The sequence below is a fragment of the Poecilia reticulata genome, chromosome 1 (genome assembly GCF_904066995.2).
Source record: "Poecilia reticulata chromosome 1, P_reticulata-male-v2, whole genome shotgun sequence".
Taxonomy (NCBI): domain Eukaryota; kingdom Metazoa; phylum Chordata; class Actinopteri; order Cyprinodontiformes; family Poeciliidae; genus Poecilia; species Poecilia reticulata.
In genome coordinates, this window is record NC_088830.1 from 9,638,715 (window position 1) to 9,657,789 (window position 19,075).

A 19,075-nucleotide genomic window follows, 5' to 3' on the forward strand; every position below is an offset into this window, starting at 1 on the left:
ATTTTTTTGTGGGGGGCGGAGGGGTACATCTTGTATTTTTTTTCCAACATATTTTGGTTTTTGGCCTTTTTCAACAGATTCTCTTATGAAATTGGAGCAGATTATTATCCTTAATCCAACCAATTTTAGCCCAGAACGACCACCTATTGGTAAATATTCACCTGTAAGCGCTAACCATTTCTTTTCGGTGGATTTAAAAAAAATAAATAAATACAAAGAACATACTTGTGGCCAAAGCGGGTACGAAACGCCCCATGACGTTTCAAGACATCGAAAAGTTCAATACGAGAAAACCGCAAAACAATTGTGTCCGATAATGAACGCAGCGCCTCTTCATGACATCACTGGAGTGACAGGGCAGCCGCGTGTTGGGGGAGGAAGAAAGGAGGAGGAGGATCACCTCTCCACAAGTTGACTTTGCCGTTTTAGGGAGATTAGACTCAGCTTTCCGCAAACCCACCAAGAGCTGAGCAAAGACGGGAGAGGAGAGGGGACGCCTCGACTTCTACTGAATTCAGTAACCAATCTGTCCACGGGTCATGGCCGGTTCCGTGTAGCGGAGCGCGTTTTTATTTCGGGCGGATTCCCCCCGGTTTGTGCGCCTGCAGCCGAGCGCAGCTCTCACTGCGGCTCCAAAAGGGAAACCATATCTGGTCAAAGTATTCGTTGCTGTCACCCAGTAGAGCCGGACCGGCTATTAATAGCGCCGAAGGAGGTACGTAAATTGATGCAAAAGTTACTGTCTGCGAGCAATAAAGTAGTCAAATAGGTGAAGATGCTTTTCTAGTTGACGGTGTTGATTTTGCATGGAGAAAGTTTTATTCCAAAGCAGCAGCGCTTTAAGAGAGCGTCTTCTTGAAAATGTGTGGAAAAACTTTCACTTTATATGCCGGAAGTATATTTTTTTCTGCTTATCCGACAGGTTTGCAGTGTTTATAGAAATTAAACATATCTCTCCACAGCAAACTAATTCACGAGCAGTCATGATTTTTCTTTTGAGTTTGGATAAGCATATTGTTTCTTGTATATGGAGGAATATTCTTCCCATTCTCAATGTTTCATATTGGTTCACCATCAATATTCACCATATTTATTCCTAAATAATGTACATTTCAAAACGCAAACCTAACCACATGCATACAACCAGTGAAGTGAGGTAACCTTGATTAAACATGACATTTTGACCCCTATAGAACGCAGTCAAGTCCAAGAAAGCTCAGAGTACGTTTACATTTCACTCACCACACAAGTTATTATGACACATGAACCTTCGCTGGTCCCCAAAATGAACAAAACGCAAAGGAGTTTGCTGTTTTCAGAAACAAAAACTGACAACTTTGTTTGACAAAAGTTGGTGATGTGTACAGATGTTAGTCAATCTATCCACACTGTCACGATGTCACATATTGTTTTAATACCCACTGTTTATCTGTGAAATAGACACTTTAATGCAGAGGATAAGCTCTCTTATGCATGTTATGACATGCGGCTAACATAGGCGGACCAGTTGTCCCTCAGCTGTTTTCTATTTGAGAAATCTGTACAATTCAACAGCTGAAGTAATGCAGCATACTGACATAACATTGCTCCTTAACAGCTTCAGCTACAATTTAGGTGAATAAATTCCAGTTTTCCTGAGCATTTAATGATCTACTTAAGATATTTTAGTGATTGACCTCAATCGCAGCTTTTTTTAAAAGCAGAATTCACAAATGGCTTGTTTCCACTGAACGGTACACCATAGGTCGGTGTGGTTTGATACACTATTTTGTCCGTTTTCCGTCGGAAAAGCAACCCAAACAGCTGACCTGTACCGCAGTTGTTTGGGTCTGACTGGGACCTCTTATGTTGTAGGTCAGCAGAACAACGATGCAGTTATGGTAGATCTACTTGTGTCACACCACACAATTCATTGCTTGGGTTACCGGAAAACCCCACTGGTTGCGACAAGCGTGAGGAATACCAGTGCGTCATGTTTGCCGTCGCACTAATATGACACCATGTTAGGCATTTTGGTTTCGACTCCACCTGCCCAGAGAAAATCCAACTGATGGTGGAAACGCTCTCCTGAACGTGGCGGAGAAGGGCTTAGAAAATAATGTTTTTGGGATCATTGTGCTGTTGACACAACTCAACTGTCTCCAAGGTTCAACCATCTGACCCTCTCGCTCTCAGGCTAAAGGATGTTGGTGTTCAGGAACAGCTCAGAAGCAACACCGGCTTTTGCCTGACGTAAGCTAGAATCTGCTCAAACACTTCAGTCATAGCAGAGTAGATTGTTTTACATCACTGAGGGGTCCCTGAAGAAAAAGGGAGCTTCTGCTCTAAAATGAACACAGTCAAACATCGACACTCTGAAGGCTTCTCCAAGGTTGTTTTTTTTGTCAGATGACCGCGCTGTTTGTCCACCAGGACAAAAAGTGTTTGTCAATGAGGCCTTCAGTGTTGAGCATGGTGGTGGTTATATCATGCTGAGGGTTAGTTCAGCTGCCAGTAGTAGTGGTGCGTTACACAAAGTGGGTTGATAATGAAGGTGGACTGCTTCCGTATATTTAACTTCACCTCAAATAACAGCTTCATGAACAGACATAGTTGGCGGTTTCTAACAGTTGAAAATTTGCTCGTAGTGCATAAAAGACGAGTCCTTGCTAGAAGAAAATTAAACTCTTCTATTTCTGAAAAAACAAGTGGGCAAAATATCCAACCAAAATTACACCAAAAGACTTGATGATGGTTGCAAAATGTGGTAACACTTTATTTAACGGGGTCTGCATGAAACTGACACGACACCGTTATTAACATGGCATAGCACCTGTCAGGAACATGAAGTCTTTATGAATGTCTGACTGTCGTCATGAAGTGTCATTTGGTAAATAATGACACTTATAATGCATAGTTGCTCTAAATGTTGCATTGATACTCCATTAAAAGGGTCAACTTTGGACTAAAGTGACAGTTTGCAAAATCATGCAAAGATGGGACTTTTAATGCAACTTTGCATTAAAAGTGTCATTATTTACCAACTGACATTTCATGACAGCAGTCATAGACATTCATAAAGACTCCTTCATTTTCATGACAGATGTTATGTCAGTCTTATTATGCACACCCCATCAAATAAAGTGCACCCAAAATGTACATTTTCTTTGCAACTTGCTAAATGACACCTAACTAAAATGTAATGTGGGTTTATGTATTCATTTGAGCTTGAATATGTAACTCTAGAACTAGCATGCCATTCATACTGATGTATTTAAACATTTCCACTACGCTGCACCAAAGACACAGCTCTAGCAACGCAATTAAAAGCCACTTCACACAAAGACCACAATGAAATAGATTAACACAGCATTTTTCAGTTGAATCTGTCAACTAACAGAACTCCTTCACTGTTAGTTGACAGTCTTCTGACATTTAAACTCTCTTCCCGTCCAGTTTTCCTGCTAATTGAAAGTTTGCAAAAGCTTTTAACCCCTCTGATTACTGAAACATATCGGTATTTCATACAAGAAGAAAAATACTTCTGCTGTTGAAACCGTTTCAGACGGATCAGTCTATTCCAGTGTGGGTTTTGAGTTTGTGCGTCCTGTTTTGAAGCCGAGGCTTGTAGAAACTCAGACACAGGAGAGTGGTCTGTTTGATATCACCAGTGTCTTCCAGTAGAGTTGCAGACAGTGTTATTTGGACTCCAGCCCAGTTCTTGATCTTATGTTTTGGTAACATGTCCTCTCACTGATCTTGCAGAAAGCAGAACAAAATAAAGGTGGGTTTGACCCAGCTTCTCCTGACCATGGAAAAACACCTGCTGGCAGACAGAGAAAAATTTACAGCTTGAATCATATCTATGCTTATTTAATACAAAAAAAAAAATGCGATTAATAATTTACTGCAGACTCCAAAATTATCATGCAGGGACATATTTGTCAAGTGCATCTAAACACATCTCCCTTGCTGTAGCGTTTGAAGGAACCTTTGAAGATGGAAACAAATTAGTGGGTCTCCAAAGTCATCTTGGCAGGAAACACACTTTCACTCAGTGTGTTGTCTCTGTTTGGTTCAGCAAAGGAATAATTAGTAAACTCTCATTTGTTATAAATCCAGATTAGCTGGGCCAGGACGTTGGAGCTGCATTGGATATGTGTCATACTTAAAGCTACAGTTTGTGACTCTTACTAGAAAAAAAAAGTTTTTTTACATATTTGTTAAAAGAGCCAATATGGCGTGACTGTTATAAGACAGATACTCAGATAATCAAGCTGCTGCTACCTCTCCCTGAGCTATACAGAAATGCACCACTTTTGATCAAAAACAACCAATCACAGCTAGGAGGAAGGTCTTCACGCTCTCAATTATGCTTGTGTATGTGCTGCTCCATGTGCTAATGGCAGAGAAACAACTTACCATTCCAGGAAAGCTGTTTATCCACAGTCATGCTAACTAGCCTTAGTATTCATGACATTGCTAGCTGTCCAGAAGTCACTATAGCACAGCGGAGAGAAAGAGGGAGTGTGTGAGCAGCATGTACGCAACCGTGACTGACAGCGCTAAGACCCTCCTCCTGGTTCTGATTGGTTGTTTCAAACTGAGCTTTGTATTTCTGCAGTTAGAATTGGGAGAGGCAGGGCATGGGATTTACTTCACAGATTACCAGCCTCATGACAAAGTCATTATTTTAAAAATATGTAAAAAAATAATCCATATTCTTCATAAAAGATATACACTGTAGCTTTAATAAGTAATGCAGTTGTTTACCTGAAGATGTTGCGACCCTTTAAGCGTAATCATAGTAATCATAGTGCTTCACACTGGATTCACACTCAGCAACAGGAGAAGGAAACTTGTGGCTTAGTGCCGTTCCCTGGTTGGGCACAACCTGGTTGGGGAAAACTGGAATTGAACCCACAACCTTTGAATTGCAAGATGGCTAGGCTTCCCATTGTGTCGCAGTTGCCTCAATTCTTTATAGTGTCTGTTTACGGTGTGTTTCAGGGGGGAGCACCATCTCAGTTTTCTGTTTTCTGTGTAGATTTTTATTAGTTACTCAGTAAATAACGAGCTACTGCAGATACGATGATGATAATTAAAAGTATCCAAAGCACCGTTCTCCTGAACCTTCTTGCCTCTGCTGCTTACAGCTGTTGCACCATCCCAGTTTGGACACCTTTTGGTCTCAGCCTACCGTTGGCGTGAGTGAGCGTCACTGAGGTGAATGTAAATTTTTGTTTTTGTTTTTTGTTTTTGGTGTTCTTTCCAAATTCCAGGTACTTGATCTGTATTTTTTATTTTTTTTTTGCCTCTTTCCAGTCCACTGCCTCCATCATTCTAGATATTTTCAAATTGAGTCCACATTCTCCAGCTCAGTTGTCTTTTTAGTCTCTCTGGTTCGGGGGAGGTTGTGGAGGTGAGGATGCAGTTTGAATATGTTTCGTCAAGATGAACTCGTATATAATTTCCAATTGCTTATATGTGAGATCTTCTCGTATTGAAATTGACGCTGTTTGTTTCCAGGTGTGCGGCTCATCATGTCGCTGTTGAAGAAGGAGATGGACAAGTACAGGGACATAGACGAGGACGAGCTGCTGAAGAAGCTGTCGGAGGAGGAGCTGCAGCGGCTAGAGGACGAGCTGGAGGAACTCGATCCTGACGTGGGTTTATAACGAAGAGAGTCATATTATTTTCTCTTCACTGCAAAGTTATGGGGTCACGCTGTCTTAGAGCAACCTCCTTTTTTTTCTTTTCAATTAGAATACTGTGAAGCTGGTTATTTTGATTTTTTTACTAGATGAACTACACACAGTAAGAACAATAATATGGAAAAAGTACAAACTTTATTCCTCTCATTCTTAAGTTTGTGGTTGACATGTAAGGAAAAAAAAGAAAACTGTGAAAAAGATGTATATATACTTTTGCCAGAGTTGTTGAAGATTGTTCTTATTGTCGTGTGTACGGCCGCAGAAAATACAATGCATCATGGGTAACTGTGTTGTCTTTGTGCTAATAGCATTTCTGCATGCACTGTTACTTATCGTGAGCTATGGCTGTGAGGGGAGCTATATTAGCTTTCAGATGGATGTCTCGCTGCGTGTGAAGAGACAGGAGCCCCCGCTCCATGCCAAGGGAATGACTGGTGGGGCTCAGGGTGGAGGACTGCGCATGTGTGTTAGTGAGACGGATGCCAGCGGTGAGCAACTGCAGGGGCTTCCATGACGTAAACAGGACGACGCGCGCGCCTGGATTTTGTTTGTGCGCGTTCGTTCGGATGGTCAGGGGCGCACACAACGCTGAAGTGTCCGTTTGATGTGACGTAGAGAGACACTGTCCTGCATCACTTCTGGTAAAGACTCTGAAAAAGTCCCACGTAGGACAAAAAAAAAAAAAAAAACACAGCAACAACTCTGCCAGCTGTTTTGACTGAACATGAGCGCAATAATACTGTCATCAGGAGAACATTGAGTACACGTGTTGTCTTACTGTTGGACGTCTAGACTTGGCTCGGCTCTTTGTGTTTATAGCTAATGAAACATGCTGGTTTATTTACTGCTGCGGATACTTGGTGTTCTTTGGTTAGGGCTCAAGGCAAAAGCAACTTTTATTTGCCGGCTAACATGGGTGATTTTGTTGACATAAAAATTTAATCCATCAACATTCTTGCCTGTGGGGTGGATTCATAAAGTTACACAGTCAAAAATTTGCATCAATGATTTGAGTTATTTAGCCTGGAATAATGGGTTTGTCTTTTAAAGTCATATTATTAATTCATTTATAAATGCCACAGTTAAATATTTAACTAAAATCATAAATATTTAGTTCCAAACTAAATGTTTAGTTAGGTTGTTAAATATTTATCTTCAAACTAAATATTTAGTTGGCATGTTACATTTTTTTCTTCAAACTAAATATTTAATTAGCATGTTAAATTTTTTTCTTCAAACTAAATATTTAGTTAGCATGTTAAATTTTTTTCTTCAACTTAATGTTTAGTTAGCATGTTACATATTTATCTTCAAACCAAATATTTGGTTGGCAAATTAAATATTTAGCTTCAAACTAAATTTTCAGCTAAAATGCTAAATATTTAGTTCAAAACTGAATATTTAGTTAGCATCCTAAATATTTAGTTTAAAACGGAATATTTTGCTAACATGAAAATTCACTTGCTGAAAACAAGAAGTGGACGGTTGCTAAGGGGGACGCGCCTACCTGTCCCTACCTGTTTTCCATACGGTTTAGAAAAACTCTGTTCACTCCAGCATTCTCTCTGGAATCTTATTAAAGAGATCGTTATTGGTTTTTAAACCATCCTGGGTTTTTTTGTTCTTTTTAAACCTTGTTAAACCTTGATACCGGGAACTGGCCCATGCCTGCTGCTGGCAGGCTCGGTGAAGGATTTAGCTGTGTAAGATGAGAGAAACAGATTCTACTGTTGTTAAAAATAAGTTGGTACCGAGGCTCGTCATCCGGAGCCGAGAGCACCAAAGAAAGGTCGGCAGGAACAGTGTGCCTCTCACCGACTGCGCACTGCTCGGGAAGTTCTTGAAAATCTTTTGTCGCAATATTGTTGCTCCACGCCGGCTTTTATTTAGAGGAATAGCCCCGAGGGTAGACTGAGGGAGACAGAGAGAGAGAGAGGCAGACCGGGCTGCATGGAGGCTTGGGAGTGCTGAGAACTGTGATAAGATACGGAGCTATAAGTAGAGCCTCCAAGAGATCTGGTTTTCACTCTTGGTCCATCATGAAAAAAACTAATGTGCCGTAACGGTGTGGGAAACTCCTTGATCCCTCCGCTGGGCAGAGGAAAGATAAGAGGAAGATTGATGGGGGAGTTATATTTACTAGCAGTTTCTGTTTTGTATCCTACTTTTCTGGCAGTTTGATTTTCTTTTGATTTGTGGATGGACGAGGTTGTGGCTGTTTTGTTTTTTTGTTTTTTTTTAGCCTTTCCGGTGTGAGTGGTCATTATCATTTATATCTGTTATCATGCCAAGAGTGTGAGAGCGGTTGCTATTAGAGGGTAAGAAACAATAAAACAATAAGAATAAAAACAGAAATAAAACAATAAAAGAATAAAAACAATAAGAGCCAGGAGGAGGAGGGTTTTGCGCTGACAATCAGTTTTGGGTAAGCGTTGCTAAATGTGTTTTGGGTAAGCGTTGCTAAATGTGCTAATGGCGGAGAAGCAACTTACCGTTACAGGAAAACTGTTTTTCTGGCGCAGCCTAGCACAGAGCAAGGGTCAGGGTGTACACAAGTATGATTGCCAGCGTTAAGACCCTCCTCCAGGCTCTGATTGGTTGTTTCTGACCGGAAGTGGTGTATTTCTGCAGATGTCAATAGGACCACGGAGAAGATGAGGAGCTGGATTATCCAACAGATTGTCATGACATAGCGACAGCTTTAACAAATATGTACAAATAAAAACATTGTCTATAAAGGTTGCATACTGCTACTTTTAACACTTCAGCAATACTAGTAGAAAAACAAGAAAACCGTCTTCTTCTCTCAGAAGACGACTTTCTCACTGATCTGAAAAAAAGACAAGTTTTAAAACAATCTAGATTTCCCTTCCTGCCTAGAATGCGTTGCTGCCTGCCGGCCTTCGACAGAAGGACCAGACCAAGAAATCACCAACAGGAACGTTTCAGAGAGACGACCTGCTGGCCCATCTGGAGAAGCAGGCCAAGGAGCATCCTGACAGAGAAGACCTGGTGCCGTTCACCGGCGAGAAGAGAGGTAGGTACCACCGTTTCCTTTAAAGAAACCATTAATCCTTTTACAACAGCAAAGCAGACTTCTTTGAACTTTGGATTTTTATCAGAAGAAACAAAACATCTTAGGGTCTCAACCTGTTGGGATATTTCATGTCTTCTTTTGCAACCAAAATCTGCTTAAGTATTAGTAAAACATTTACTGTGCAGCTACAGCTTCACGTCGGTTCAGGTAAACACGCAACCTTCTTTCAGACGGTTTGATACGGTTGTTTTGTTCTGGTGCCACAGTGCAGCAAATGGCTTTGTCTGAAACTCTTTCGCACCTTCCACAGGAAAGGCGTGGGTGCCAAAACAGAGGGTGGACCCCATCATAGAGAACGTGACCCTGGAGCCGGAGCTGGAGGAAGCCCTGGCCAGTGCCTCCGATGCAGAACTCTGCGACATTGCAGGTAGTTCATCCCGACACGGACCCTAACCCCTCTAATGCAACACCTCAGAAATGTCCTCCACACACTGACTCTGTAATGAGTAATGAAGACGTCTTTGGCCTTTCCAGCCCTTGTTTCCCCTCACATTAACTCTTCATTTCTCCATTTCCTTTAGCATTCCTTCCATCTTCCCTCCTCATTCTCCCCTTCATCTCTCCATCGGTTTCACCATTTTCTCCTTATCCTACTTCTGCTGGATCTCTGTCCACTAACTGAGCTGCGTTCTGGGTATTTAATGACACCGCTCTGTGTTTGCATGGAATATTTGAGGATCCCTCTCCTGTTAATGAGGTTTTTCTGTTAACTAAAATACTGCGTCCTAGTAAACAGTGGCACTATGTTTACTAGACGTGACACATTTGTTGATGCGTGAGCAAACAATGTTTGGCATGAAAAATCTTGATTATTTTCATACCCCTGCAGTCACATTTAATCTCGATCTGCATTTCATACCGATAGTTAAGCCCAAACCTACTCACACCCCTGATAGATTTAGGTTCAAGCTAATGTTTAGATTTTTTTGGAAGATGTTTCTTCTGGTTGGAAGTGATGTTGATGATGAAATTAAACCTGATCTGTGGAAGTGGCTAACGATTAGGGTGATGGCAAAGAAGCCTTCCAACCTCAAGGACCTGCAGGTTCACCATTGAGGATAAATCATCAAAATAAACAAGGAAAAGTGCACAAAGCTATGAGCCATTAAAAAACAGGTTTGATTGTTTTGATAACATAAAACAAAATCTGTTTCTGATTGAGGACGGCACAAATTATTTGCGGCCAGCATTTCTGAATTGAAAACGTTGTGTTTTGTCGATATACAGTTTTGGATTAAATTCTGATGAGTTAATAACAATAAATTGCAATTAACAACATTTTTTACACTAAAAAAGTGCAGTAACTGAGTTTTTAGTGACTTAAAATTTATGATGTTAGCCCCTGACAGCTTTTTGCATAAAAATGTTTTTAATTGACTGAAGAAAAGCATCAGTCAATACAACTACATTTGTTTTAGTGAGTCCTACGTTTCAGTTTTTTCTCAAAGTTCTTTTCAGGCTAAAAATGATTTAACGCATTATTTTTTTTTTTTTGTTCGTGCATGCACTTATCCATCTCATCTGTCTGCCATTCACATTTTTTGTCTCTTGTCTTTAGACAAACAAAAACCAAAAGCCCAAAAAAAATTGTTTTAAAAGGATTTTTAAAGCGTTTTACATTTGAATCTGGAAAAGCATGTAAATAAGTTTTGGAGTTTGCTCCAAGATGAAAGTGCTTTTGGCCTTTTCATCTATCAGATTTATCACTGTATTGATTTTTATTTTGGCGTCTTCTGCTTTTTCAGCTATCCTGGGCATGCACACCCTGATGAGCAACCAGCAGTACTACGAAGCGCTGGCCAGCAGCACCATAGTCAACAAGCAAGGCCTCAACAGTATGTAAAACACACGCACACACACACACACACACACACACACACACACACACACACACACACACACACACACACACACACACACACACACACACACACACACACACACACACATCTGCTCACACTGTATGTACAAACTCACTTGAAGTTTATTGTATTGGATGGAAACATTCGCGACAGGACCAGCTTTTATCTGACACAAACACGTTTATGTGGCGCCTGGCAGAGAAACGCTGACGAGAGCAGGCGTGGATTTAAACGAAACAATCAGTCAGTCAGAACGACGACACCGACTTTAAAATAGACAATCATCTTTAGCTCTTTGGGGGGGGGGTTGCCTTTGTTTCGGGCTCAAATCCCACATGTTTTCTCCTGGAAAAGAGAAAAGACTATACTGAGTCATCTGTTTACATTGAATTTTATAAACTACTGTACAGATTTTCTTTGTCATTTGGACGTGAACACGCTTCGAAACCCGTTGTATATCTTCTGAGGAGACGCTTTGTGTTGGTCTTCCTCAGCTTTGAGCCGTGTGAGAGCTTAACACTTCCAAATGTATTCATCAGATAAACAAATCCGTATCCAAACCGCCAGCTGAAAGTGTTGGTCACGAAGGTTTTCAAATGAACAGTGATAAATGGGAGGGAACAGGAGAATTATTGACTTATTTTAGGCTGGTAATCCCAATGTGTTTGTTATAAACTTAACTGTAATAAAGAAATAAAAAATGTGGCTTTGTGGTTTGGATGGGACCCTCTTCCCAAAGCATAATGAATTCATTGAGTAAAGAATATCTTATTCTTTGTGCAACAAAAACAGTTTTTAATTTCTTTACAGCCACAGCAGCTAATCTCGTGTTGCCTCCCAGGTGTGATCCAGTGTACCCAGTATAAACCAGTCCCCGACGAGGAGCCCAACTCCACTGACGTCGAGGAAACATTGATGAGGGTAAAGAGGAACGATCCTGACCTGGTGGAGGTCAACCTCAACAACATAAAGGTGGGAAGGTTTCATCACACGCAATAACAACAACCGACCACATGGTCGAAAAATCCACTGTGCAACATTTACAGACAGTTTGAAAAAAAAAAAAAAAGAAGAAAAAGGCAAAATGTATTCTATACATTGTTCTCCAAATTAGAGAATTTTTCTTTTGAAAAAACACCAAGTCCTACAATTATACTATCAAAATGAAATATTATCTGATTTTATATCCATCTGCACGAAAATAGGATACAATTGATTTTCCAAAATAATGGATTTAAACTATTTAAATAAACATTTTGCTGTTTCGTATTGTTTCTTCAACGCATTCTCAGCGTTAATTAATCTAAAACAAAGACAGAACCCTGGTCAAATGTAAACATTTTAAACTGAGATAATTTCAGTTTTAATGGATATGTGTCGTAATTTTAATGTTTTCTTTTTAATTAATGCTTCAGGTTTCTAACTGAAGCATTGTCAATGTCCATTTGTGACAAAACCTGTATTTTGGACAACAAAAATTCTGCTAGAGTTCAGGTTGACGCTGCAACTTCTGTAAGCCTCACTTCCCTCCACATGGTCGGTGTTTTTAAATTGGTTTAACTGCACGGCTGTATCGTGACTGTCAAAGTGTAGACCCAGTTTTTATGTCGGTAAAGTGTTTTAAATTTAAACCGGTGGACAGGCTGGTTGTACATCTATTTGTGTTTGAAACTTCTTGCAAGTCGTCTTGCTCAAAAATGCAATGTGTTGCTGTTTCACTGTGTTCTCCTTGTTACCCAGAATATCCCCATCCAAATACTGAAGGCTTATGCCGAAGCACTGATGAAGAACACCGTGGTGGAGAGGTTCAGCATTGTTGGAACAAGGAGCAACGACCCTGTAGCATTTGTAAGCCTTTGGGGATTTCACCTAAATAGACACAGAGTAACATCCCTTTACAGCAAAAGGTTAACTGAGTTCCTGCACCGTTTCTCCTCAGGCACTGGCAGAGATGCTGAAGGTGAACTCAACTCTGAAGAGTCTGAATGTCGAGTCAAACTTCATCACCGGGGCTGGAATCCTGTCCCTGATCGAATCACTGCAGAATAACGCCACTCTACTGGAGATTAAAATCGACAATCAGGTACCAGCCGACTCCCGCATGCCACTCACCGCGGGCGGATTCACTTTACACAAGCCATTTGTACCACTTCAGTCTAATGCCTTTTAGATTACATAGTGATGTGTCACGCTGACTCACTCGTTGACGATTTTTCATAACATGCCTCGGCATTTGTTCTTTTTCCATATTTATCACTTAGAAAGCAGGAGGCGAAGGGAAACGCTACCTTTTTCTGCCATCTCTTGTGTTTGTACTAGAGACAAACGCAAAAAATTGGAGGGAAGATTAAAAAAAAAAGTCCAAAAATTAAAAAGAAAAAATTGGGTAACACTTTATTTGACGTGGTGTGCATAAGGTTGACACAACACCGTCATAAATTACATAACATAGCTGTCATGAACATGAAGAAGTCTTTATGAATGTTTGACTGTTGCATGAAGTGTCATTCGGTAAATAATGACACTTTAATGCAAAGTTGCTTTAAAAGTTGCACTAAAACTCAATTAAAAGTGCCAACTCTGCATTAAAAGTGTCATTATTTACCAAATGGCAACAGTCATAACCATTAATAAAGACTCCTTCATGTTCATAACAGGTGTTATGTCATATTTATGACAGTGTCTCGTCAGTCTTATGAACACCCCTTCAAATAAAGTGTTACCAAACATTTATTATTTTTTAAAATACATTTTTTTATTACATTTTTTTATTCAAATCTAATCTGTTTTTCAAAAATTATTATAAAACGTAAGTTGCTCAGATGTATGAAGTAATGTTTTGACATGTTATTTGCCATGCTCTTCTGTCTTATACATTTAACAAAGCCAGTTAAATTTATAAAACTATTTTGTTCCTCAAGCTAGCATAGTTAGCATAGCTAGCATAGTTAGCGTAGCTAGCATGGTTAGCAAAGCTAGCAAGCGTGAAATGAACAAGTTTCTGACAAGCTGTAAAAAATCTAATGCTGCGTTACGCACGTGTTACGCACGTCAAAAACGCATCTGACGCTTCAAGTTCGACACGTGTGCACTTTTGGTGCGTTCACACCAAATGCATTTTGTAGGGTCAGGCGCGTCTGGTTTACACTAAAGTCTATGTAGACAGTTTGGAGCGTTGGACGCGTTGAGGGCGTCCAACGCTCCAAACTGTTCAAATCGTACCTGACAAGACGCTCTAAACGCACCAGCGGGCCCTCAACGTGCATCCACATAGACTTTGAATGTAAACCAGACAAAAAACGCATTTGTGAACTGTGGGGGTGTGTTTAATATAACATATTACATATTTTCTTATGATTAAAAGTCGGGATTGTGATGAACAAAATTCTCTTCAAAAATCTGATTAACAATGTCATATCACCTGATGATAAAAATCTTTCTCCATGAATTCATTGCTAACTAAAATCAGAAGGTATGAGGCAGAATTTAGGCTAAATGAAAGTAAAAATGATTGAATAGTGAATAAAAGTGGGAAAAAAAGTTTTAAAAGTTGATGATTACACAATTTGAAGCATTGAGTTTGTGAGTTTGTAAAGGGAATTCCCAATCAGAAACTAGTGCTTGCTTTGGATGTCAATGGTTTCTTAACCCCTCTTCTTCTTCTTCTTCTACTTCTCCTTCTTCTCCTTCTCCTTCTTCTTCTTCTCTCCCTCCCTCCAGAGCCAGCCACTGGGAAACAAAGTGGAGATGGAGATAGCCAGCATTCTGGAGAAAAACACCACCTTGTTAAAGTTCGGCTATCATTTCACTCAACAGGGCCCGCGCCTGCGAGGCTCCAACGCCATGATGAACAACAACGACTTGGGTGGGTTTTACACAAACATCGCATGTAGGATCCATCACTACACTTTGCAAACACGGGCGTTTCAGGGAAAGTAAAAGTTGTGATGCACATGCTGGACTTGGCAGACCCTTAAAACCCGAGCTGCTTATGTAACCCCGTTCAGTCTGTCAGCAGTGTGTTGCATTTGGCAGCGTTGGCTGATGCGTGTGTCAGTGCCGCTGACACCTTATCTCCACTCTATCTGCTGGAGTCCTACTTCAGAGCCCAATAGGAGAGCGGCAGTGATATCATCAGTTGGTAACTCGGTTGGGACGGCCAATGAAAACAGAGCCTTCCCAAGTCGTGACATAAGAACTAAGAAAAGACAGAAGAGAACAAAATGTAACAAGGAAAGGAACTGTTTTCTGCCCTCTTGCAAGTCATTTGACGGATTACTTTATATAAACACTTGGATTTAGACTTCATGGTGTCAGTTAGCAAACACCCTTTTTAGGTTTGTTATGTGAATCTTTTAAGTTTAAGTGTTTCCGTCTGCCATAATTAATGTTGTTTTTCCTCCGCCGCCACCTCGTCGCCGCCATCTTAAAGCCCGGGTCGTCAGGTCAGAATCGGACGGCTCCTTCACCTTCACTCTGTCCGTTCCTGAGCTGGAGAGAGCCTTTGGAAAAAAGTTCAAGTGCAAGACTAAGTAAAACCAAAGACACGCAAATGAGACGCAGACGCCACGGTGTGCAGTCACTCAGCTTTCCCTTTCTTCTGCCGCCAACTCCTCTCGCTTTTTTTTGTTTGGTTTTTTTTACGCTGCCAGTTCCTCTGCCACCTTCTGAGCTTTTCTGCTTCGCCTCCCCGCAGCGCCTCCCATTGATCCTTTTCTCTTTAATGATTCTGTTGTTTCCGGCTTTTCAAGAGCGTCAGAACAATCCCACTTAATGATGCAGCTTCTGGATGCCTCGTCTTCTCGGGCTTTATTGCTGATCTGCATCACTTTTTTACTTGGCTTTTCTGCAGAAATTTTGCTTTTCAAAGACATCTAAAGACGTCTCTTCTGTTCTGCTGTGGGTTTTTCCCACCTTTCTGTTTTCTTTATGTGCTCGGTTCACTCTGTTCATTTACATTCCTGGTGCGCTCGGTACCCCAAAACCGGATCACCCTTTGGATAGTAGTTCTTCTTCTTCTTTGATGTTTCTTTGGCGGTTGGCAAACAACAAAATTGACTTTTGGATAGTTATTTGTGGATGCTGGTCATCTGTTTTTGTAATAAAAATCGTATAAATGAGTCGTTGGTCTTGTGTTTAGCTTCAAGCATACAAACTCTTACCCACTCACACTGACATCTGTCTATAATCCGAGATTGGGTCTCAGTCTACGCAGTCTGCCACACTACTCAGATCATTGTGGTGGATCCCCCCCACCCCAACCCATTGAATTCTGGGTATTTTCCTGGTGGGATCTGTCTGTAAAGCTTTCAAACAGAGGAAACCTGGAAGCAATCTGATCAAATGCCTTTCATCTATGGCAATCGTTAACATCTCCGTTACCGAGGTGACGGTACCTGGAGCAAAATCCCCAGAAATTAAATTTTAATAATGATAATAATGCAATTTTTATACAAAGTAGAAATGTTGCAAAAGTCATTTTGCTGCACTTTCTTCGTGCACAATGATGATAAAAGAAGTTCTGAGTCATTAGCGCTACGTCGGACATTATTTTGTTGGTATGTAACCCTGAGGATCATCATGGCACCAGTTGTTCAAAGGGTGTTCAACTTTCAGCTCCTTTCAAAATAAAACCTTTTGTCCGTGTTGTTTTTCTCTATATTTTCTGGTCAGTATCTCACATTTCTCTTTTTTTTCCAACACTTCTATTCCTCTGTTTCTGTTTTCCCACTGCCCAGTTTCAGAGTTTTTAAAAATTTCTTTCTTTGAAAGATTCTCTGCTGTTTCTTTTCTGCAAATGACAAAATGCGATTTGAAATGTCTCTGCTTTAATATAAGACCTTTCTTGATGCTCTTTCAAACTCTTCCATGTGTTTTGCAGAAGGCTTGGTTTATTCAGAATGAGGTGCACTCATCACTTTGTACATTTTCTCATTCATTTGGTCCAATCTGATCAGAGCAGCTTCTTCAAGCTTCTTGCTGTGTCCTCTACATAACCTGTGGCAAACTGCAAATAAGACTTCTTATATTTTTTTTTCTAAACAAAAAGGCTTTCTTCTTCCCTCCTTTCCATACAGGCCAGATTTGTGAAATTCACATCTGGCTTATCTTTGTAACTCTGAGTTGTTCTCTCCGTCTGCAGTAAGAAAGAGAAGGCTTGAGGGAGGACCCATCTTCCCAAAGTGTCGGACAAATGTGTAAAAAAAAAAACCAAACAAACAAACAATGGCTACCTTCATCCTCCTCCAATCGTCCATGACCTCCACCATCAGCCTCCTCATCGTTTGGTAAATCTTGTGAAAATAATTATTTTGTGCATCTGGATTGGCTAAGACCTTAAAAGCAGCAGCTCTCTGTGCTCACCAACCAGGAGATGCACGCTTTGTGTCAGTAATAAGAGTCTAGTTTTGAAAATAAATGGCCTTTTTTTTTCCTGTTCGTGACATCAGTGTTGTTATGTTTTGTAAAAGGGATGTGATGCCATTAATGTTACTTCTCTTCAGTTTTCTTGTCAACTTAGTTGTATATTCTTTAAAGACAACGATGAAGCTCAGACTGAACAGGTAATAAAAATATACAGAAGAATTGTTCTAAAAATCTGACGTGGCGCATCATTTTTGTGTCAGATGCTCCGTTATGCACATATTTCTGCGGTTTTAAAGCTTTCTATTTTGAGACGTGTCACTTTATATGTACCATATTTATTTGAGAAAAACCTGGTAAAACATTTAAAGCTATAAAAACAACTTGTTTTTTAATGAAAAGAATCGCTTTCTTAAATTTGTCTGGAAGGCGATGCAACTTTCTGTCCTTACCGATATAAAAAATGCTTCAGGAGAAAAAAAATGCATTTCTGAATGGATTCAGGTAACTTTTGGTTTGGTGAATAACTTTTATTTTTTATTTTTTAGTACTTCCTGTTTCAAAAGATATTTACTGTATTTATATGCATCTGTAACTGGTTTGCTATAATTTTCAGGATGCCCCAAAGAAAATACCTTTTTTTTACCATCAAAAACTTTAGTTCCCTCTATTTCAATTGTAAAAAGTACAGAGCAACTCTAAATCAGTGGGAATGTCTCGTTGTAACATAAGATGAAAATTGGAAGGTTATCAACCCAACTAATAATTTGTAAAGCTCTAGTAAAACCCACAGATGAATGTGATCATAAATGACAAGCTGCGTTCATAATTCATGTTTTAGATTCAAACAGTTTTACCCAGCATAGATCCTAAGGAAGATAATCCATGTATTCTCAAATTCACATTACTGCTTTGTTACCAGCTTGTCTGATTCAACGAATGTTAAAAATGGATGTAAACATTTGTAACCGAGTGCTAAACGTCAAAAAGCACTCGACTTTGAACACTTTACTACTCTGTTCCTTTTTTTTTTTTTTTGTGGTTTAGTGCTTGACTGTTTTTCTTTTTTAAATGTAGAACGCACAGTTGTTAGTTGAAAGTGTCTATGAGTTTAATAAAGTTTGAGATTTAGTTTTGTTGCATGTTCATTATTTAATTCAGAATAGTCTTTGTCCTCCACGTGTAAGCTGCTGGGTCTGACATTAAGACCAGAGTAACACCTGGTGGCAGAATGGAGCAATAGCACTGTTATGTTTTTTCACTCTTTAGTTTACCATGACCTCATCAAAAACTCATGCTCTACACTGTTTTAAACTAATAAAACTGCAACAGATTTCTGCACAAGTTCTCCAATTCACCGTGCTTAAAAATGAGACTTATCCTGAAATTACTTTCGGGTAGATTAGTACTTTGAAAAATGTCAAAACTTTTCCATTTGGACCGTATTAGCTGTAGGAAACTGGTCCTGTGTTTTTTCAGTGTTGCAAAACCAAAGGCGATCTCTTTGCAGACTTTTCAAGTAAGTCATACACGGTCAGTTTTTTTTTTTAATGTATTTATTTTTCTATTGCTACTCCCATAAATTTAAAATCTGTTGCAAACAAGACAGCCTAATCCTAAGATTATCTTTTTATGAACTCCAATAAACCCCTGTAAATATTTACATCAGTCTTTCAAAAGCATGTAAAGCATGCTTTTGAAAGACTTGAAAGCAAATGCTGAACTCAATTATGGTCTGATACATGATTATTTGAAATTATTACATTTTGGTAAGTTGTACTGGCATAGAGTGATTCACAGAACTTTGGCCCCCAACTGCCCCTATTATGTCCTTAAAATCAAACTTATGAAAAGTAATTGTTTGTTTGACGTGATGCCTTTTTTGCCTTGAAATTCAATACTAATTTGGCAAAAAAAAAAAAAAAAGATTGTAAATATAATCTTAGGTCCCTGAAAAACTAAATTCCGGCCCTGCGTCAAACACCGCCTGCCTTCCTGTACGCATCCGGAAACGGTGGCGTCTCACGAGCACATTTACTCGTCTACAACCCGAAAGTGTG

The 19,075-nt window shown here is 39.8% G+C and overlaps 1 protein-coding gene across 4 annotated transcripts; it reads left to right on the plus strand.

Moving 5' to 3' along the window:
• Nucleotides 1-366: 366 nt before the first annotated feature.
• tmod1 (tropomodulin 1) lies at nucleotides 367-18,146 on the plus strand. 4 transcript variants are annotated; one of them, XM_008415666.3, is made up of 13 exons: nucleotides 368-715; nucleotides 5,136-5,205; nucleotides 5,305-5,401; nucleotides 5,509-5,645; nucleotides 8,574-8,730; nucleotides 9,041-9,157; nucleotides 10,536-10,625; nucleotides 11,494-11,624; nucleotides 12,393-12,500; nucleotides 12,592-12,735; nucleotides 14,373-14,517; nucleotides 15,085-15,223; nucleotides 16,795-18,146. In XM_008415666.3, exons 4-12 carry the CDS (start codon nucleotides 5,523-5,525, stop codon nucleotides 15,186-15,188), a joined length of 1,119 nt encoding a protein of 372 aa, XP_008413888.1. In that variant the 5' UTR covers nucleotides 368-715; nucleotides 5,136-5,205; nucleotides 5,305-5,401; nucleotides 5,509-5,522; the 3' UTR covers nucleotides 15,189-15,223; nucleotides 16,795-18,146. The 4 variants fall into 4 exon arrangements, with proteins under 4 accessions (XP_081461158.1, XP_008413888.1, XP_008414062.1 ...); XM_008415840.3 differs by having other exon boundaries at nucleotides 5,136-5,186; XM_008415912.3 differs by lacking the exon at nucleotides 15,085-15,223 and having other exon boundaries at nucleotides 370-715.
• Nucleotides 18,147-19,075: the final 929 nt, after the last annotated feature.